The sequence below is a fragment of the Puntigrus tetrazona genome, chromosome 12 (assembly GCF_018831695.1).
Source record: "Puntigrus tetrazona isolate hp1 chromosome 12, ASM1883169v1, whole genome shotgun sequence".
Lineage (NCBI taxonomy): Eukaryota > Metazoa > Chordata > Actinopteri > Cypriniformes > Cyprinidae > Puntigrus > Puntigrus tetrazona.
The window spans coordinates 8913336-8936239 of NC_056710.1; the positions used below are offsets into that span (position 1 = coordinate 8913336).

General features: G+C 36.9%; 1 protein-coding gene across 10 annotated transcripts in view; it reads left to right on the forward strand.

The window, feature by feature from the left end:
• Positions 1 to 22904, forward strand: part of caskin2 (CASK interacting protein 2) — a 46817-nt gene that overhangs the window by 17119 nt on the left and 6794 nt on the right. For 4 of the 10 annotated variants that reach the window (XM_043253305.1, XM_043253300.1, XM_043253299.1 and 1 more), the window contains 16 exons: positions 2315 to 2412; positions 4766 to 4911; positions 6050 to 6145; positions 7264 to 7376; positions 9668 to 9776; positions 10025 to 10133; positions 11970 to 12064; positions 14657 to 14774; positions 16482 to 16652; positions 18473 to 18562; positions 18964 to 19094; positions 20000 to 20078; positions 21331 to 21413; positions 21916 to 22026; positions 22189 to 22290; positions 22490 to 22628. In XM_043253305.1, the coding sequence (XP_043109240.1) occupies positions 2315 to 2412; positions 4766 to 4911; positions 6050 to 6145; positions 7264 to 7376; positions 9668 to 9776; positions 10025 to 10133; positions 11970 to 12064; positions 14657 to 14774; positions 16482 to 16652; positions 18473 to 18562; positions 18964 to 19094; positions 20000 to 20078; positions 21331 to 21413; positions 21916 to 22026; positions 22189 to 22290; positions 22490 to 22628 (1790 nt within the window). The remainder of the gene's footprint in view (positions 1 to 2314; positions 2413 to 4765; positions 4912 to 6049; positions 6146 to 7263; positions 7377 to 9667; positions 9777 to 10024; positions 10134 to 11969; positions 12065 to 14656; positions 14775 to 16481; positions 16653 to 18472; positions 18563 to 18963; positions 19095 to 19999; positions 20079 to 21330; positions 21414 to 21915; positions 22027 to 22188; positions 22291 to 22489; positions 22629 to 22904) is intronic. The other 6 variants (XM_043253302.1, XM_043253301.1, XM_043253304.1 and 3 more) reach the window with 6 other exon arrangements.

Below are 22904 nucleotides of genomic sequence, written 5' to 3' on the forward strand. Positions count from 1 at the left end.
TTTTTTTTTTTTTTGCACATGTACTTGTTCATTCTGTTGTTCATTCACTCATTTTCTTTCTTTCTTTTACTGTTCATTCTTTTTCATTCACATTCTTTTTTCGCATATTCTTTTTTCATTCTATTTTGTCGTCTTGTTCTTTCGGACATTTATTTGTTTGCTCCTGTTTTTCCCTCTCATTCTTTTCTATCTTTCTGTTCCTTCCTGCCTTTTTATTATAGTATAAGGAACTTTAAATCATACTGCCATCTGTACTTTGGGAATAGTATATAACAGTTGAAATCCCGGTGGGATATTTTTAGCATGCGCAGTAGATGACATACTGATATGTTTAAGAAGTTTGGATCAGATAGTGTGTGCTGTACCATAGACTGAACACAGCATTCTTCAGATATGTCTCATATTAATCATCAGCGTTACTCACTCTCAACATCTGTGGCTTCTGAACAATAGCTGCAGGGTGCTTTTTTCCCATCTCTTATTTGTTAGTTTCACAAAATTCTCATATGGTTTTAAACCCTCATAAGATTTTAACCAAATCCCTGCTGAAGCTTCAGTATTGGGTGTTATTTTGGTGTATGGTCTCTTTGGGAGATGATATGTGTGAAGTTGTGCTCATATATGAGATAAAGGGGTCGGTTTGTCTTTGCTGCATGAAAGGGCTTGTAGGAGCACCGCAGCAATGCAGTGGATGAGACAACTGGAGGAGGTGTAAAATGGGTTCAGGGAACCTTACGTGTCCTAACCTGGAAAAACATTTAAAAGTCATTTGTCTGCCCATGCTGACTGCAAAATGTTGATGTTTAATGTAAAATTATAAGCAACATAATCTTATTCGCTTTTTGATATCGCGCACAATGGGAATTTTCTTCTTTATTTTAGGTTGAACTTTATATTAATCAAACAAAATCCCCAGTTTTTAACATAGTTAAATATTAAAACACCAAATTGCCATATTAGTATGGTATCTGAAGGATTGTGCTGATTGAGTAATGCCAACACAGGATTAAATAATAATAAATAATATGTAACAAAAATCACAGTTATTATTGATATTATGCGATTTCATTAATTCGTGATTTAAAACATTTTAAATGTCAATAAAATAATAACCGTTGAAGAAGTAATGTCCTTTGGTTGATTTCATCAATTTGCTCACTGTACTATGTGCACTTAGGCCTTGATTCTCCTCTATTTTAGGTGTTTTTTTGGTAAAATGAGGCTGTGACAAGTGCACTGTAAAATGCATGAATGCCTCATCCATCATTAAACTCAAGTCTGAGGGGTTTTATGGTGATGTTGTTCAGTTACACTTATGGCCCGGAAAGGATTTTTCTCTAAACTGATCCTTCAGCCTGTTAAATAAATACTGAGCAACTTGAATTGGAGCATCACTGAACCTGTCCGCGTTGACACCGAATGACAGTATAGTTCAAAGCTGAAGCTAGCTGCTAGTGAAAACAGGGACCACAGTTTCCTCTCTAAGACAAGTACGTCTAAAGAAATCTCGGTATTCTCTTCCTGTGATACATTTTTAATACAAATGATATATTTATCCGTCTCAGACAGAAGTGCTTTGTTGGGATTTGCACGGCTCCACCAGATTCAGTTTCAGACCCTGGAAACAATCTGAGACTGCAAGGAAAAGTCAGCTTAATCTAGGGAGCTAATTATATACTTATTAGCTGCCCTGACACATTTTAATAGCCGTTCCTAGAATTGAGCGTGAGGATGTTCAAAAGTTTGCCAACTACACGACCACATAGATTAGTAACTGCTAAGCGTACTTGTCATCAGATTTGAGAAATGATAATCCTGTAATTCAGCTCTTTAACTTACAATAACAATCCCTTCGATATATCATTTCTCTAGATCTGTCTCGAACAGCACACGGTTTATTACATTTAGGAACGTGACTTATTTGCATATGGAGAAGCATGTGGTTTTATTAAGGTTAATACACACTGGGTGAGTTCAGTCCTTTTAAATTATGTTAAGAATTGTTGTTTTATTTATTCTTCAGTCGCTCGTTCCCTCAAACACATTCATATTTTAGAAGCTGGACCGTCCCCAGTGATGTAGTGACTGTGAAAGCGGAGCGCTTCATGGAGATGTACCTTTTTGGCCTTTTCTGATATATTCATTTAATCATGGCATAAATGCACCATATTTTTCATGTTTAGAGTTTATTACTTAAACCAGAAAAGCTGCTGTTTTGCCAAATGCTTTGTGAATAGAAGCAATAGGCACTTAACAGGCCTGGGTAGCGTTTAATATTTTACAGGAGATTTTTCTGTTTCTCTGTTCTTCACAGTTTTTCAGCTCTTCATCATGCGGCTCTCACTGGCACCACTGACCTTTTGTCTCTGCTGTTGGAGGCACAAGCCTCCGTGGACATCAAAGACAGTAACGGTGAGACACTTTACCACTTTTATCCTCGAACCAATGAGTTTAGGATGTATTTCCTTACTTTACATTCCTTTGTATAATTAGAATTCAAAAAACATTTCATAGCCTTATTGTTTTCTGATATGTAATTCAATTAATATATAGAATATAATTACTGTGTGTGTGTATATATATATACAGACGTGGACAAAATTGTTGGTACCCTTTGGTCAATGAAAGAAAAACTCACAATGGTCACATATATACAAAAGTAATATAATTATAAATGTTAACCAATGAAAGTCAGACATTGTATTTCAACCATGCTTCAACAGAATTGAAACAGACCTGTGTGGTATATAATATTTTGTTGCGCATACCTATAATCATTCCTGTATGTCAATGAGACTTCTGCACCTCTCATGTATTTTTGGCCCATCCTCATAATTGTGTCCGTATGAAGGGTGTATATTTTCCAGACTGTGTTTCAGCTCCTTCCAAAGATGCTCAATAGGATTGAGGTCAGGGCTCATAGAAGGCCACTTTACAATAGTCCAATTTTTTCCTCTTAGCCATTCTGGGTGTTTTTAGCGGTGTGTTTTGGGTTCATTGTCCTGTTGCAAGACATGACCTGCGACTGAGACCAAGCTTTCTGACACTGGCTAGTACATTTCTCTCTAGAATTCCTTGAAGATTTCATTGTACCCTGCACAGATTCAAACACCCTGTGCCAGACGCAAAAAAAAAGCCCCAGAACATTTTGTTTCACAGTAGGGACAGTGTTCTTTTCTTGATATGCTTCATTTTTCGTCTGTGAACATACAGCTGATGTGCCTTGGCAAAAACTTCTGATTTTTGTCTCTCTGTCCACAGGACATTCTCCCAGAAGCTTTGTGGCTTGTCAACATGTATTTGGCATATTCAGTCTTGCTTTTTATGATTCGTTTTCAACAATGGTGTCCTCCTTGGTCGTCTCCCATGTAGTCCACTTTGGCTCAAACAACGACGGATGGTGCGATCTGACACTGATGTTCCTTGACATGAAGTTCACCTTGAATCTCTTTAGAAGTCTTTCTAGGCTCTTTTGTTACCATTCGGATTATCCGTCTCTTAGATTTGTCATCAATTTTCCTCCTGCGGCCACGTCCAGGAGGTTGGCTACAGTCCCATGGATCTTAAACTTCTGAATAATATGTGCAACTGTAGTCACAGGAACATCTAGTTGCTTGAGATGGTCTTATAGCTTTACCTTTAACATGCTTGTCTATAATTTTCTTTCTGATCTCTTGAGACAACTCTTTCCTTTGCTTCCTCTGGTCCATGTCAGTGTGGTACACACCATATCACCAAACAACACAGTGATTACCTGGTATATATAGGCCCAATGGCTGATTACAAGGTTGTAGACACCTGTGATGCTAATTAGTGGACACACCTTGAATTAACATGTCCCTTCACATTATTTTCAGTGTTTTCTAGGGGTACCATCATTTTTGTCCATGCCTGTTTCGTGAGTTTATTTTTTTAAATAATTCTGTTGAAGCATATATGTCTGACTTTCATTGGTTAACATTTATAGAATTTTTATTTATTATTACTTTTGTCAGATAACAGTTATTTCTGTGACCATTGTGACTTTTTCTTTCATTGACCGAAGGGTACCATAATTTTGTCCACGTCTGTATATATATATATATATATATATATATATATATATATAATGTATATGTGTGTTTTGTGTGGATACATATTTTCCAAATTATAAAAACATTTTTCTGAAGTATATGTATGTGTTTATATATACATGTATGCAATACGCACATCATGTAAACACAAACTTTTATTTTGATGCGATTAATCACGTTTCAGAGCATAAAAGCAGCAAAAATAGGCTTCTGTATTTTTTTCTTTATCATTTCAAAACATTATCGAAAAACATCAATTAATTAATTTAATTAATAAAGTTTTGCAGTTAATAATACTACATAAATAATAATAATAATAAATCAATAATATCAGATGATACGTGAAAACAGTGAGCATTATACTCCATGCGTCCTAATCTATGTCCGTGTTCTTTGCATGTAATATTGTGAGTTTTGTATGCTTTTAACGATTCACTCATCCATATGTCATTCCGAACTTATTCTATGAACAGTGACCACAAATGTTCTTGTCCTTTCAGTCTAGATTTCTTTAGTCTATGAACAAATTTATACAAATAGCAATTTATTCAAACTCCAAACTTGCGTTATAGATGGGCTAAATATAGACAAGCTTCGACAGAAAAATGACTGCACCACCAGAGAAAAAAAAACCCTGTTTTTCTTTTCAGTGTAAAGTGTCTGTGAAAATGATTTTCTACTCACTATTGTAGGTATGCGTCCACTGCACTACGCTGCCTGGCAGGGGAAGGCTGACTCTGTACTTATGCTGCTGAGAGCTGGAGCTTCTGTGAATGGAGCTTCACAAGACGGACAGATCCCTCTCCACCTGGCTGCACAGTACGGACACTATGAGGTGGTATGTAGCACGCTTCTTCTCCACTATTGATCAATTTGTGCCAGTTTACACTTACTAGAGGGAGAAATGTCAAAAAGGTATAAGACTTTCATCTGTATCGTGGTCCACTGTACCAAAGTAGCTGTGTTTGACAGGTATGGAGGGACCTGATGTACTGATTTAAGTCTGGGCTGCTTAAAGTGATTTCAATCCAAAGCATTTTTAATGTAAACTTTTTGTGTTATATAACTGTTTCTACTCCAATTCAACTTATTTAAAATTACATTAAATAATAAAAGCGAGGCACCAGGTTAAATAATATGATATATAATATAGTGCATATATATTCATGACAACGGCAGAATATACATTTTTGGGGATCTATTTCTTTATTATTTCTAGCTAACTAACAAACTGTCGGCACCAAATGGCTTTCCTGGCGTAAATATAAAGCCAAAATATGAATTAGTTTTACACAAGTTATTTTCAGTCGTTGAATTTTCAGTGCATCACTAGTTATGTCACTTACTAGTATGTTTAAAATAAATGAGCAAAAAGGCTGAACGCAGCACTTTGATAGTGACTCAGGAATGTGCTGTGACTCAAACTAAAATATAGCTTTTGAGGCTGTTTACAGATCTCTGGCAGCTAGATAAAAAGGATACGTACCGTTTTATGTTTTCTAAAGGAAAAAGAAGGAAAATGCAAGACGTGTCGTTGCACGCTCGAGGCAGAAAAGAGGTCCCCTGCAAAGATAGCATTACTTTGCAGGTCCAGGGCTTTGTTTCAAGACAATGCATTTTTTTTAGTTAACCTCGCTGCGTATGTGATACCTCTCAGAAGCGGGTTAGATTGACCAGTTGTTTGGCTTGAAATGCGGAGTATAATCTTTCCAAATGGCATTCCCTTCCTCACAAAACACGTCACGGGGGTATAACGTGAGCCGTATAACGCAAGAATTTACAGTATTTCTTTGGACTTTTCCTCTTAGTCCTTGACCTTTTTGGATGCTGTTTCAGTTTTTCATATATGGGTAGACTTAAACCGATATGGCTTTTGACGTTGTCTTCTGTTGTGGAATCTCGGAAACCTTATGTAGCCGGACATTTAGCTTCTCTGCCCTTTCGCAGCATCTCTGTGTGTCTGTGTCTCCCCTCAGTCTGAAATGCTACTACAACACCAGTCCAACCCCTGTACTGTCAACAAGGCCAAGAAGACCCCTCTGGACCTGGCCTGTGAGTTTGGCAGACTCAAGGTGAGTCACGAGAGTGTAGTCGCAGTACATTTGTTGTGATGATGTAACTTGACCTGTTGCTACACCTCCTCAGCGGGATTAATGTGTTTGAATTGTATTCGTCTCAAAGCATATTAGAGATGCCGATGTGGTGTAGTGAATAGAAAAAGATCCTGACTGCATCAAACAGAAGGAACTTTTTGTTAATGAGTTGAAGGCTCATTATCTAACTGTATTAACTGGATTAATAATTGCTGAGTGGAAATTCACGGATTTAATTACAGTTAAGAAGCAGAATATTTAGGAAAAAACCCACAATGACGCTGGCCAAACAAATAAATATATGTCGAAAAAGCTACTCAATCAGCTTATGCAACATAGCTGTATTTTCCTGCAGACATGAGATGAGATGAGTGTAGTGGAATTCTTCAGCTATTGGTATTTCTGCATCAATACAGTTAGGGCTTACAGATTTAAAATAGCTGTGCCCTTTATAACATTCATCTGAGTTATCCCAGCCTCATAGTGGTGAATCTATTTTGCACGCTGCGATCTCTATTATAATTATGAGCAGGAGTTCGTGACATAACAGAGCCTGAATGAGGTCTTGTTTATTTCGGCGAAGACTGTATTACATACGCATTCAGCGGCAAAAGATATCAGTAAGCTCATACAAAACTGCCTGCGCAAGCCCCAAGCCGGGGCGAATAGAGATGAAAGGCTTTAAAAGATGGCTTTCCTGATGACAGTTTCATTAATTCACCTTAAACTAGATTTGCCAGGGTGAACTACTTCTATTTAATCTTTCGCCCGAGTCATTTGGAATTATAGAATGCAAATGCTGCAGAGAGTAGGGCTGATGGAATGAGTCTAATTTAGCAGCACACCAGCGAGTCAGTTGCTGGGCTGCGGGAGGATTCTGCCCCAGCTGGAAACTGAATTCCATTTGACAGATTCTCAATGCCAGGGAGTACAAAGTCATATGCCTGTGCTGACAACTCAGGCTGGTTGCGTTCTTCTATTTTAAATTGGCAGTGACATCTTGTTTAGACATTAGTAGGCAAAACTGGAGCGCTTTCTGGCTGAAAGTGTTCTAGTTTTGGCTGGCTTCCTCACGGTGTCTTGATTCTTTCCTCCAGGTGACCCAGCTGTTGTTGAGCAGTAACATGGTGGTAGCTCTCTTAGAGGGGAACGGCAGGGATAACACCCCCCTGCATCTCGCTGCCCGCAATGGTCATAAGGACATCATCAGGTCTGCTCTTCACTAACCCCTTACTTTCACATCCTGTTGTGTTTTTCTACATCTTCCTTTCAGTCTAAATATTTGCTTTTCACAGGTACATAAAGCCTGTTTAAAAACCTACTACTGACATAGCCAGGTGTTTTTGGTAGTGCTGTCTAATCTATTCATTCAAAATAAACGTTTAATACTGTATATTTATATGTATATAGTATATAGTTTATAGTATATTTAATATATAGTGTATCTAATATATAGTTTTTGATTACACCAGTTTTATTCAATTTTCAGTATTCTAAATTTGTCATTTTCAGTGTTTTAGTGGAAAATAAGGGCATTTAAATTCTATTTTAGTGTAAATTAAATAATCACTACAGTTAAATTTTTAAAAATTTAAAAACAATTTACAGTTTTGGTAATTATATTCATTGTGCATGTGTATATATATATATATATATATATATATATATATATATATATATATATATATATATATATATATATATATATGTATGTATGTATGTATGTATGTGTGTGTGTGTTAAAATAATTATGGGTTCTTATAATAAAACATTGTGAATGTATAAAACCATAACTAAGAATATTGCTGTGCTAGGATTGCCTTATCCACATCAAATGCATACAGTTCCATCTTAATATTTAGCCAAAGGCTACATACATTGAAATACATTATCTATGTTTTCACCTGGTTTAGGAGCCTGCCTACTATGCCCTAACACCCAACTTCTATAGGCAGCAAAGAGAGTGAGCGAATTGTGTGTTTACACATGCATGCAAGCCTACCGGGGGAAAGGTTGTCTGTCTTTTTTTGCAAAGTAGTGTGGTGTCAAGCTGACGGTCAGGCAGACTTTGGCTAGGCGCTTTGTTGACATGTTTGTCGAGCAAGTGAGGTGAAGAGAAGAGGTTGTGGAATGAGTGTAGTGTGTTTGTGTGTGCATGTGTTGACCTGGGCTGCCCTCCCCTCTGAGTGTAATGAGAGGGCTGCGACTGCGCTGTGATGGTAACGTGCATAGGAATGAGGCCGAATAGGGTTACACCAGCCAGTCAGCTGCTCAACATGCTTCTCTAGCAGTAACCATATATGAAAGTTCACGCTGCAGCTCTCCCCTCCACTGCCTTTCTGGAATGCTGGAACTTGTAAACATGGGAAAGATGGACAGTGGTAACAGGAGATCGCTCTACGCTTCCTAATATAAAGCATTGGAACTGAATGAATGCAAGCAATGAATTACTACATTTGTTATGTTTTTTGCAGAGATTAGTAATTATTATTATTATTATTGTCAAATTCACTACTGACTAATGGGACACAAACGGAAAGGTTTTAAATAATGTATTGGTCCCTCATATCCACTTAATAGAAGGTAAAAATGGGTTGTAGCTTAAAAAAATTGGTCCATGCAACATATGCATATATTCTATTATTTATTGAAAATTTCTGAAATGGATTACAAAAATTATCAGTAGCATTCATCACAGGCTCCATGTATGACATATTTGATTCGAGCAGCAGGAAAGATTTTCCCTTTTAAAAAGTTATGTTAAAGGTGTATGAACTACTTTTTAATGTTACTTTAATTGTGATTCTTTTGTGTAACCCCAGTCTGTATTCTCTTTAACCTTAATCAAGGTCAGTAAATGATGACAGAAGTTTCATTTTTGGGGCGAACACTTCAGATGACCTTATTTAAAGAGGAAAGGCAGGCTTTTAATCCATTCAGTTGGCTGAATTAATCAATTACAGCTAAATGGAAAATGGAGCCTGCCCTGCTGCTTCAGATACTGAATCCTAAAGAGACGTTCACAATGTAAAACTAATTGATGCAGAGGCTGTTTTTGTTACTCAAAAGCTTTAAATTTCCATGACTTTTGACCCCTTGCTGGTGGTCTTGAACTCGCTATCATCATGTGGATTCAATGCTGCCCACTCACTTTGCCATTTCTCATGCTGATTTTGGTTTTGTAGTTGTATAGCTGGAGGCATCACACAAAATATTCCTACATAGCTGTGCTAGTTTCGTGTTTCTCATATTGTATCTTTTTACAGCCTGTTCCTTCTCACATATAATTTAGTCTGAAACCAATATCTTAAAAAAATCCATATCTGACATATCAGTATCTGAAATTTTGGTAAGTAGCCACTTAAAGTCACAAAAAGACCTGATCAACGTGCCAGTTGAATGTTGTGGTAATGAGCAGCTGACTGTACCATTGAGTGATTTCTTTGGTGTCTTGTGGACGGCATGGCTCATGTGTCACTCTGATCTATCACTCATTTTTAGACTGCTGCTAAAAGCTGGGATTGACATCAACAGGACCACTAAATCCGGAACGGCTCTACACGAGGCCGCCCTCTATGGGAAAACGGAAGTAGTAAAGTTATTGCTTGATGTAAGTAGATGGAAAATAAATATTAGGAAGAGTGTAGATTCATTATATTTCTTATATCAGATTTATTATCAATTTAAAATAGTGTGACTTGTAGAAAGAGTTTTGGGGGTTTTCCCACAGTGTAGCGCTTGAGTCTGTCATATCAGAGCACAATGATATTTATATATATAGTTTTTTTTTCGTTTTGTTTTTTCTCACCTGAACTAACCCTCACGTATCACTCCAACCATTCACCATCTGTCACTTAGGCTGGGATTGATGTGAACATCCGCAACACCTACAATCAAACAGCCCTGGACATTGTGAACCAGTTCACCACTTCACATGCCAGCAAAGAAATCAAACAACTCCTTAGAGGTGAGTCAGAAATCCGAACCTCCTGTTGTTTTCCTCTTACTCTTATTCTTCCTTCACCTTTTTATGTTTTGCATTCCTTTTTTTCATTTTTACCTTAGATTTGACCTTAGAATTATTTTTCTTTCCTTTCTTTCGTTTCCATACGTTTTCTTCATTTTCCTCTTCTTGTCATTTTTTCCCTCTTCTTCCCTCTCTCATCTTTCTTTCCTCCTTCTGTCGGTGTACAATATTTTATTTAATATCAGGCCTTGAGCCTTTGTTCATTGTTAGCTTAGACTGAAAGTAGACAGTAATTGCCTAGAGCAGTGGTTCTCAATCGGGGGTACTTGAGGTACACGAAGGGGGTATGCGAACAAAATGCTGACTTTTGTCAGTCATTAAATGGTACCCCAACTTAAAGTAACATTTAAACCAATCATTTATTGCTTACAAACAAAATGCCGCTTCTAGAAGAAAAATTGGAAAACTGGAGTGCTGTAAACAGTCAAATGACATAAAATGATCTCATCTTTTGCGGTCAAAACCGCCTGCATCCACACACGCAGCGTGCATGTGATTGTGAGTTTGCCGCTAAATATGCTAGTTTGTTTCATTTAATGGCATAAAGAACAAATATTGACAGGCTGTGGATATTAACTGACTGAAACCTTTGTTAATACAGAAGCATACCCTGTGCGATGTATTGTTTTTCATGTTCAAAATACAAGAATGCAATTTTCCATTAATATACAAACAACTGCAAATGTGACTTTGATTTTAAATAACAAGAAAAAAGATAATATTAAGTGTACATTCATTTATTTTTTATATTTTACAATGAAATAATAATAGTTCCAACAAAATCTGCAACTTCTCCAAGAACTGTTAGGCGTTTTTCGCAATTGGTAGCTTTGAATGTTTCATTGATTAATAACCATAACTACAGCCTCCTTACTGAATGAATGAATGACATGACGCCTCGCTCATTTAAATGTTGACTTACCACCATCTACCTGCGATTTTAGTTTTCAATCTAAATTTAAGTATCACTTCTTTTTGCCATCATTAATTGCTTTATTTATTACATTAATAATAAACTTAATGGAATGGTAAGAATATGACATAAAACATGACATTCAATTAATAAGGCTAAAAAATGCACCTTTTAAAAAGTTTAAGGTGAAAAATATTGTCACTTAATGGAAAATGTGTGACTGTGGTAAAAAGTTTGAGAACCACTGGTCTAGAGTGCCTTTAGTGTTGCGTCTTCGTTTCTGGGAACCTGCTTTCGTAGCTTTTGTTATAAAGCTATAACGTTGCATAACATTACTATCCTGGGGCAACAGCAATAGCAGCCATGCCTGGAGATTTAGCGAAAAGTTTTGTTTACGTGTTTGCGTGTCTGGGTCTAGGCCTACGTCTGAATGCGTTAAGTAGCTGTGCCCTTCTACTATCCCTCCTGTAATCCAGCTGCTTGTTGTCTTTGAAGTGTGCGCTTTGATTCGAGCACTAAAACGGCTGAAGGAGCTGTGTTTGAAGATGAGGGGTGTTTAGCATCCCTGTTCTGAGCTCAGCTCCTCATTAAATTTTCAGAAGATGTGCTAAGTGCTTTAGAGTATTTAAACACTACATTACTCCTCTTTAAATTCTGCTTATTACACATCTCATTTGCAACAAATCCCACCTGAGTTTTGAATTGTTAGGTTTTCAGGTAGCAATTTTGTCAGCCTCGGTCAATACGAAGACTTCTGAGATTACTCAAACCTATAGTGGATGACTTGATGACTATTTTCAGGGCAAACTGTTTTTCTTTCTCTCATTCTTTCATGCGTCCGTTTCCCTGGGTTGTGACACCAGAAGCTAGCGGAGCATTGCAGGTGAGAGCTTTGAAGGACTACTGGAATCTCCATGACCCAACTGCACTCAATATCCGGGCAGGAGATATAATCATGGTAGGCTTTTCAAGCTTTATTTCTCACAAGAGGTGTCCTAATTTAATACTGTATAATGCGCATTATGTAACAGGCCTATGTAATTGGCAATGTGCTCGAGCGTTGCCTTGATCTGCATTCTTACCAAATTACTAAACCGTATTCTGATGAATCACAAAGACAACAAAGTTGTTTAGGCTTGTGGAAAAATAGTAAAGCTGAAAGCGGTTTTCAGAATGCTTTAAATGTGGAAGACTACACACAGCGTTGCATATCATGTTTCTAACTGATATAATTATGTCCTGCGCATAAGACATAACAGTAACTTGAACAAGTGAGGACCGCAATTAGTTGTTCCCTACAGAGAATACTTTAGCATGCTACAACAAGTTCCCACCAGTCTGCTTTTGATGTCTCGAATGAATCAACTGTAGCTTGTTGTTTGTGCTATACTGTAGTAGCGTGTGTTCAGCCTAGTTTGCCTTCATTACAGCGTGCTTCACCCCTACTAAAAGACTTCGGTGTGTGTGCACTGTAGAGTGCAGCCTGAGGCTCAGTGCACACGTATGCTATGTCATTGTTCACACCTTGTCTGTCTGGATAGCTTTAGGCGGCCATTTCTGCTAGCATAAAAGACCGCTGAGTTTTTGTGACGGTGAGACATAACAGAGACTTCAGGGTTTTTAAAAGCTAGCAACGAAAGATACTTCCACTCAGACGTACCTCACCTTCTAAAATTTGGTTACTTTACAGTTTTATTAGAGAATTAGGGGGTTGATTTGGTGGTATTTTAACATCTTGTGTCAATGACTTATGCCATGAGGAAGGATGATGAGCAACATCATGCCTTTCTTGTAAAACTCCAATAACTTTATTGTAATGCATATTTTACAAATTATATTGAAATTGGCCTTTATGCTGACTGGTGTTAAATTGTTGTTAAAATAACATTTAAATAAATACAGATGTTGAGCTTTAAAGAACGGTTTTGAAAATAAAGCACTTCATTTTATTGCAAAACACTCTTAAGCCCCATTCATACTAAGGATGACAACTATAAAGATTATGATAAATATGTATATATACAGTAGTCAACATTTGAAATTTATTAAAAAAAACATTTTTGTTTTACATTTTAAGACAACTTTGACAGGTTTTAATCCACTTCAAATGTTGTCTACTGTAGTTTATTTTATTTTATTTTTCCAGCTGATGAGTGATACAAACATCCAATGATATGACACCCAATCAGAATCCATCCTGCAATCACACCCATCTAGAATTTAAAGCAGCAGACACATGTGCACTAATAAACAGATTATATTGTCCGCTGGTGAGGATGCTAATATCATTAACTGTTTTGTTGTGAGTGGTGCTTTATTCTATAATATCAGAAGTACTTAGAAGTACATCTTAACCAGGTTAAAATGCTGAAATGGCAGTTTCCTCACAAATACAGTTGTGCTCATAAGTTTACATGCCCTGGTAGAATTTGTGCTTGTGAGTTTACATAACCTGGTACAATTATATTATTATTATGACAATTCTTTTGCTTTCGCCATGACTCAGAATTCGGAAACGTCAGTGCAGCACGAAAGATGAAAGATGCAAGGGTTTGTCAGGAGTCCAGAAATTCACTGATCTTTTATACACACACACTAATTACAAGCAAACAGATCACAGGTGAGGATGGTTACCTTTTAATAGCCATTCAAACCCTTTTGTATCAACTTGTGTGCATGGCCAAAATCACCAAGGTGTGTACATTTTTGATCAGGGTCCTTTGGGTATTTTCTGTTGAGAGTAAACACAGTTGATTGATAATAAATGGCTTCAGCCAAACACTAACCATGAGGGAAAAAGGTTTTTGTGTAATCATTCATATTCTCTGAAAAATGTAAAATGTATGTAAACTTATGAGCACAACTGTATGTCCTCTTCCTATGTAAATTTGTATTAATAAATTATAGTAAATTGCACCTTCAGTTCACAGTTCAGTACAGTTCAGTTTGACTGTATAAAACTATTAAAAATTTATTAATTTAAGACATAAATATTAGACAATAGTATGTAATAAGTTTCAATCCAAATAAATGTTTCATATCTATTTATTTACTTAGTTTTACATTGGGCATGCAATCAAGTGAGGTACGTGTTTGCATGTTTCCTTTAATGAATAGACTCTTAAAACAGTTGCTACAAATAAACAGCAAATTTATTCTTAGTGTCTTTTTCCATGCCTGCTTAAAATTTCATGTCAGTCAAATGGATTGACTTTCATTGTTACACAGGTCCTCTCTGACATGTGTGGAATGTCAACTGACTTAATTTACCGCATTGTGCAGCCAAATGAGGAAACAATCACAGGCTAGGCCATGAGGTTAAAAAAAAGGTTAGAAGGCGTTATTTAAAACCAGATGACATAAAGGCCATTCAGCTTTGAATAGTATAGGGTACACAGAGGGCTACGATGAAATCATAGATTATTGATTCAATTCAACAATAAAAGGAAAAATTGTCAAAAGCTATTAAAGAAAGGACTGTTATGAGCATTATAAAATGTGGAAGCATTCAAAGAGCTGAATTTTCTGTGATCCTATTGGTCTGTTCCAGGTCTTAGAGCAGCACATGGATGGACGTTGGAAAGGACACATCCATGACAGTCAGAGAGGGACCGACCGAGTGGGGTTCTTCCCTCCCTCCATCGTGGAAGTCATTAGCCGCAGATCAGGTATATTGAATAATTCTATATACAGATTTTTTCAACGTGCACAAGCATTTACTATCAATATATGGTCCATTGTCAAGTTTTTTTTTTACATTTTTATTTAAATCTTAATTCTATCATCAGCATGCCAATTTGAGTGCAGATTTGAACTGAAAGATGTCACCCTTTTGCTTTAAAGATAGCAGCACAGATTTTTGACTTTTTGACTTTGAAACTTAATTTTTTAATAACTTTTGTTTTAAATCTTTCAAAGTCCTAAAACTATCTTTTTAGGCTTAAAATAGAATTTAATTCCCAGATTTTTAAATGCACTCCCTGACGTTTCTATCCCACATTATGCATATCAAAATAATGCATACTAAAGTAGTGCAGTCCTCATAAATTCTTGTAGACATGTGGACATGCAGTCCATTGATAAAGGCACACACCGACACACACTAATGGGATTAACAGGAACATATTGGGGGCAGGCGGATCAGCTTTAGAGTGCTGTGCCTCCATGAAAGGGGGAGCTGGCCTTAGATTGCTGGGTCCTGAGCAGAAAATCTTTTCCTGAAATGAGCCTGGTATTTTTTTTTTTTTCCTGTGTGTGAGAGCGAGCACAGCGGCAGACTCAGCACTCTGTCGTGTCACAGCGTCAACATCCTGCTGCTCACACGAAATTAGCCTCCGCTCTAAGCTTCTGCCTCAATACTGCTGAAGAGACATGATGGAGGCAAAACACTCAGATTAAGACCCAACCACTTAACTCATTGTGCTGGGGTGGTTCTCCAACCCACGTTATCTTATCAGGAGGTTAAAGCCTCTTCAGGTTCATCTTAGTTTTTGAAGTTAATACGTGGAAAGAAAAAAAGAGATTTGTCTTTTTATGTTAAAGTGAAAAAAAGTTGAAAATTTGTCATTTACTCACCCTCATGTCTAGTGGCCTAGTTTCTTTGTGGAGCACATTGTTTATTTTTTTATACAATGAAAGAGCATGTTTCTTTTTTGTACCCCATTGGAATTCATCGCATAGACAAAAACAGTTGAAAGAAAATATGAAATGAGTAAATGATGAGATGTCATGGTCTTGCTTCACCTTTTTGTTTATCTAATAAATAATACAATTTATTCATATATATATATATATATATATATATATATATATATATATATATATATATATATATATATATATATATACACTGCCATTCAAAAGTTTGGGCTTGGTAAGATTTATTTTTCACCATGATTCAGTGTGCATTAACACAGTAATACTGTCAAAAATTATTATGATTTAAAATATACACTACAACAAAACAAACAGCTAATGTAATTTATTCATGTTATGACAAAGTTTAATTTTCAGCAGCCATTACTTCAGTTTTCAGACATTCTGATATGTTTATTTGATGCTCAAAATATAAAATACAATAAATGTGCAAAATAAAATAAATATCATTGCTTAAAGCACTTTTGCTATATAATATTTTAGCGGACAATCTTTTCTAAAAATATTTTTTATTGACACAAATATTTTTACTGTCCTTTTTGATCAATTTAATAGTTCCTTGCTACATACAAGAGAAAAATGCACTGACTCCAAACTTTCATAAACCGCCATTAGTTTGTATTATTTAAAGCACGTCCCTAATAGAAACATCTTTCTTAAGGATGATGTTTCATTTGTGTCCGTGGTGCCTCATTTGTGTTTCCGTGTTGTGTCTTTAGGGGGCGTTCTCTCCCGGCAAGCCTCACTGCCCATCCAGAGACATCACATTCTGTCCAGAGCCCTGTCCTCACACAGTTCTCATCACACCTCTCACACTGACGACTCCTACACCTTATACTCATCCACCCGTCCTGTACTGAGTCACCTCAATGGGCTGGATCAGCACACAGGTAGCGTGAGAACTAGACTCGTAGGGATGAATTCAAAATATGTACCCCTACAAACTTACAATCTCGCCTCAAGAGCCCGTCCAAGCATCTGTGGAAGCAAAAAAAAACTCCTCTACCCCTCACCACACGAGCAACATATACAGTGCTTTAATCCACAGTAGCCACATTTAGAAGTTTTTCCATGTCCAAAGTCATGTAACTTAAGTTTATTTGGTCTGCATTAGCCTTAATGGCCATGATATACTCGCAACAAAGCACTTTTCTGTTTTTCACTTTGGGAGATAAAGTTTAAAATGCCTTAACAGCAGTTTACTGTAGTTTACCCATGCTGCTGAGAGTGCGGTTTGGATGAATATGTAAATTTAGCTTCCTCTCTACAAGTAAACAAATATGCAACTGAAATGAGAGGAATGAAAAAAAAAAAGAATTTCAGAAAGCACCAGATCATAGCCAAGTGGATATTATTTAACCATCTCTCGTAATTCTTTATACAATAAATTGGTTTAAAGCAAGCGGCTTTACGTTATTAAAGGATTAGTTCACTTCCAAAATATTTCCTGATAACTTACTCACCCCCATGTCATTCAAGATGTTCGTCTTTCTTTCTTCAGTCGAAAAGAAATTAGGGAAAACATTTTTCTCCATAGAGAGGACTTAAATGGCAGCCGTGTTTCTTTTTCAACCTTGGGCCGCAACAGTTATTATCAATAGAAATAATAATATTGCTAATGTACGTAAAAATGTGTAGTAATAATTAAATATCATTTTTCCAAAAATAATAATAAACTGAGGACAACCCACCGATTTAGGCTAAATGGCATTTAAATTTTTTTCAATTTTTTTGCAGTGGGCATGAAACATATGTTTTGGTGTGTGGGCTGTGAGTTAAAAAAAGGTTGGGAACCACTGCTCTACATCATTAAGTGGGTTTTATCTAGGGAAACAATTGTTCATAAATAATGAAAATATATATACTTTTTAACCACAAATGCTCATCTTGCACCAGCTCAACCACATGCATTATGGAATCACGTTGGAAAGGTCATGCGTGAGGTTGGCAAACGTACCGTCTCAGTGTTTACAAGACAAACGTGCAAAGATAGACAAACGCCAATTCCAAAAAAAAGTAAAACAATGGTGGTGAACGATTTTGAAGTTGGAGAAGAAAATGCCCTATCCTTTATATATTTTTTAGAATATCACTGATTATTTTACTAGATAAGACCCTTTTACTTGGGTGAGATTGTGTGGAGCCCTTTAAAGCTACATAAAAGCTTCAATTTGGACCTTAAAGTTCACTGACTAGCAATTTTACAGTCATAATCGAATGCAATTTGTGTGAGATTATGAACGCGATATTGCTTAGCTTGTCTGTGAATTGCCGCTGTGTGTAGTAAATGCAGGTGATGGTGATTTACCAATAACAATAATCGCATGCGAGTAATTGCCAAACTTAAAGCTACTATATAGAGGAAAATCCTGGGATGTTTTTCTCAAAAACCTGAATTTCTTTGCGACTGAAGAAAGGCATGAACGTCTTGCTATTAAGCAGCTCTCCAGTATACTTCTGCTTTCACACACGTCTGACCTTGACAGACCAAACAGAGGAAATGAACCTATCACAGTTCGTAACCGCCAAGGACGATTGGTATTTTGAAGGTGTTTACTAGCTGCAGCAAACTTTTCTAGAAAGTTCAGTTAGGCATGTTGTGTCGAGCTCCAAATGACGTCACATCAGTTCTTCTTCCTTCGATTCCACTTGAAGTTTATCTGGACTCCCAGAGACCCCCTGGCCCTTTTAAAGTGTTTGTGTTTGCTAGGTGCGATTCCCGAAAGTCCCAGTGCCCTGTGTAAGCCAGCTAGTCCCAAAGTGCCAGAGGATGTTTGGGTCCTCAGGACCTCTCTTAATGGTAAGAGCTGTCAGATTCCCCAGGCCCCTGTTTTCTAATCCCCACGGCTGTCCCAAAACCTGCACACCAGTGACTTTTGTCTCAAGTTGAGTTTTTTTTTTTTTCCAGCTGTTTCACAGGGTTCCTGTTCCCTTAGGCTATATTTGTCTTAGGTTTGTCAGCCTACCATCAGCTTGCCATTCACATTGCCTAATTTGCACTAGCCCCCCTCAATGTTCCCTTGTGCTCCATCACGTTCCCCTTGTCTACAGAGACCTTGCTGGAGTTAAGAGATCCTAGCTGCTAAAAACCTTTACCCCATTTGTTACCCAGTGTGTATTAGCAGTCATGTTTAACAGGCAGCATTTCACCAGCTGTTCGTTTTCTTTCTCCTGTTTTTGTTTATTCCCTCTTTTTTTCAGCAGGTGACAGGAACAGTGTGGGCAGTGCAGGCAGCATGGGCAGCAGCCGCAGTGCTGGCAGTGGACAGAGCACTGAGGGAAACTTTCCACACAATGGACCCAATCAGTCACCTTCTGCCGTCCAGGACAAGGTGGGCATCGGTCTCGCACATCCCATGTTAAGCTGAACTAGAAAAAAAGGGAGATTTTTATGATTCCGTCTGCATGTCTATTGAACTGAAGCTGTGAGAAAACTGTGTGGAGAAATATGCAGCACTGATTAATTCACAAGATAGCAACCCCATACTAGAACAGTACAGAGATTACATGGTTCATAGAGACACCAAAGGGAAAGAATAATTACTGTTAAATATAGATGTTCACTGAAGCCATGCATGATTACTTTTGCCTTGTTTTCTCCAAAACTTATTTTTCTTGTAATCTTGGTTATTTTGAAATTTAAAAACAGCAAGTCTAGAGCTCTAGAGATTGAACCTACCGGTGTTAAATGACTGTTATACTAGCGTTATAAGCCTAAGTGTTTGTAGTATGATACATATAGAATAAACAAATAATTAGATCGAAAATATTTTTTTATAAAAATTAAATACGTTAACTTTCCGACCACCAAATTTGGCTAAAGGGTCCGGTGCATAGAAAAGGATTTTGCTCAGCGGGAACATTAATTAGAGCTCATACAGCCATCATATTGCTATTACCTAATTACGTAACACAATAGACTCTGGATTTTTATACGCCGCTGAGCGTACGGTTACTCATACTGCAGCATTTATTTAAACTACCATAGAGAACCTAATGTTGATCTCATGCTGTGAGTTACCCCCAATACTCTCAATGATGGCGTCTGTGACAGAGACTCTTACATGTGAAATTAAAGAGATATTATGTTCTCGCTGATAATTATAATTAATATTCATATGTAGTAATTAGACTCCCTGTGTGAAGTCTTTCACATGCTGTAATTGTGTCTCTAAGCTATTTCTGCCAGACAGCTGTTGAGTCGAATGTGACAGTGTTGTGCTTTTCTCACGTGCAGCTGCCTCCCTCTGCTGGAGAACTTGTGGAACAGTGCAGCCAGGCCCCTGACCCCGCAAAGCAGACGGACACTCATTCAGGTCAGGACCTATGCTGCTGTATTTACTTTATTTTAATTTTTGAGTTTCTTGAAATTAAGCATTTTAATTATTTAATAATATCTCAAAAAAAAAGAGCAAAGGATGACATTATTTGATGGTACTTGGCTCAACATCATATATTAAACATCTAATGCAGTACTTAAGTGTGCCTTAAATATCCTAATACATTTTCAGGCCTCTGTATATTGAAGTATAAAAGCAGTCATTGAAAGTTTAATGCTCTCTGTTTAAAAAGAGACTCATGCACTGTCCTTCAGATAACTCATATAATTTTTTAATTATAAAATATAATTCTTGAGCATGTCTACTTGTCTTTTCCATGAACAGGACATTCAGAGACTCATTTTATGTAGATATCACCTCCGACTTGTGTATTCATTAGTTGTATTAATCTTAAAAAATGTTTTTTTGTGTTTTTTTAAATGAATCTAATACAATTTAAATTGAGAAAAGGGTTGCTTGCCACTTTAAAAACACGAGCAAGGCAGCTTAAAATGCCTGCTCATTTTTACTTAAAGACAGATACTGTGCGGTGTCAGATTTCACTAGAAGGGAAGGACACAATGACGGAGACAAAGTTGTATGTAAGTCAGAAATACCAAGGAAAAGAGAATTTGAGAAGGAGAGAAGATTATCAGTGACACGGACATTAGAGAGTGTTTTTGTAGTGCCTTTGACTCGACGAGGATCTAAAAATAAGCATGAGATCAAGAAACTCTCAGAAAATCAGCTTATTTTCTGAAGGTGAGTTAAACGAGGGTATATTTACATGCTATTACCACTGCATACATTTATAAAATCGTAATGCCTGGTTACGAGTTAACGGATTATCATTATACGGATTTTATTATTTAATAGCAGTACATTTTTGTTTCTCGCACTGGCACTGTTATCTGGAAAGAAACGTATATGTGCGTGTCTCTGAAATGAGCACGCACTTACACAATCACTCTTCAACAGCCTTAGGTCTTAAATCCTCTTCTCTAAGTGTCAGTGATTGCGCTATTCTGGTATGCTCTATTATTAATGAAGATGAAAAAACAGTGCCTCAGGTAACAGGAAAACATTTCTTTCTTCTGAAATGTACTCCATCAGCACACTAAAGTATAAACATGCAGGTGCAATAACATGTATGAAAGACTGCACTGATTCCACAGTCCACAGCCTAAGGCAATAGCAGAGTCCTTGACCGACGGTAATGTGTGTGTGTGTGTGTGTGTGTGTGCTTTAGGTGCTCTTGGGTGGAGGATTCCTCTGAGCAGCTCCAGACCTGGAGAACATGTCATACACCCACAGAAACTTCTGGATGGCAAGGCAAGACCAAGACAGAACCGCGCGCTATCATACTACTTATGCTATTGTTGCAGCGTAAATTATATTAAATTGTTTATGCAATGTGCCTGATGTGATCTTTCATGCAAAATAATACCAGTTTAGTTTTTATACAAAACTGGATAATACATGTAGGGTAATAATATTAATGATAATACTAGTGGTGATAAATTACTATTCAGTAACCCTAATAATTTACTAATATTGTTACATTTTACGTACTGGATGTGTTGCAAAATCTTTATCTATCCATCTGTCTATCTATTTTTTTTATATAATGCACAGTATTTACTATGTAATAAACTAGTATTTCTTTGGAATAGTAACCAAACACACAACATTGCACAGTCGTCGAAATCTTTTTAATAACATTTTTTAAGCGATTTTGAAGCTAGAGAATTGGATCTAAATGAACTGTGGATTTTACCATGACTGGCCCATTGGGCTTTTGTGCATAAAGCTCCGTCGTCTCTTTTTGTTATAGGATGCTGAGGCTATTTACCAGTGGCTCTGTGAGTTTCAGCTTGAGCAGTACACATCTAATTTCCTCACAGCTGGCTATGATGTGCCCACAATCAGCAGAATGACCCCTGAGGTGAGCCCTGTTTTTTGTGTATCAGCATTTACGTACACGGGCTTCCATTGCATCAGTTCATTGATATTCACTACTGCGTTCAATAATTCACTAACTGCATCAAAAGCTGAACATACGGACTGTTAATGTTTTAAGTGTACCAATCTGTTTTTTATGTTTTAGGATCTCACTGCTATTGGCGTTACAAAGCCTGGTCATCGCAAGAAGATCTCCATGGAGATCGGCAACATGAATATCCCAGAGTGGTTGCCGGATTACATTCCAGTAATTCAGTGCTATTTTTGAACGGTTTTAAACGTTTACACACAGTAAAACACACAGTGCTACGCAAGTTCAAGATTATCACACTATTGAGGGATTCAGGAGTTAATAAACATTTAATTCTAATAAGAATTTCTAGATTCATATCACAGACTTTGACTTTTATACGGCACTGAAGATGAAATTTGTATGTTTGTTGCAGTCTGATATTGGGAAATGGCTCAGCGCTATTGGGCTGCCACAATACCAGAAAAAGCTAGCAGAGAATGGATACGACTCCATCAGCATAGTGCAGGATATCACATGGGAAGATCTACAGGAAATTGGCATTACTAAACTGGGTAAGTGAATGGGTAGAGGCACTACTGTTGATTTTTGTTTTTTTTGGTTTGGCTGCATTTATTTGCTCAAAATGTGTGTGTACTGTTTATTTAGTTATTATGCATATATACATACACGTGTATGTATATATTCAAGAAATTTTTTTTGTATGTTAAATATATTTAGATATTTACATTGATATAATTTATATTATATCAATGTAAATATCTAGATGCAGATACATGTACATATTTTTTTAAATATATCCTGTATGAGTGTGTATGAAGTCAACCAGA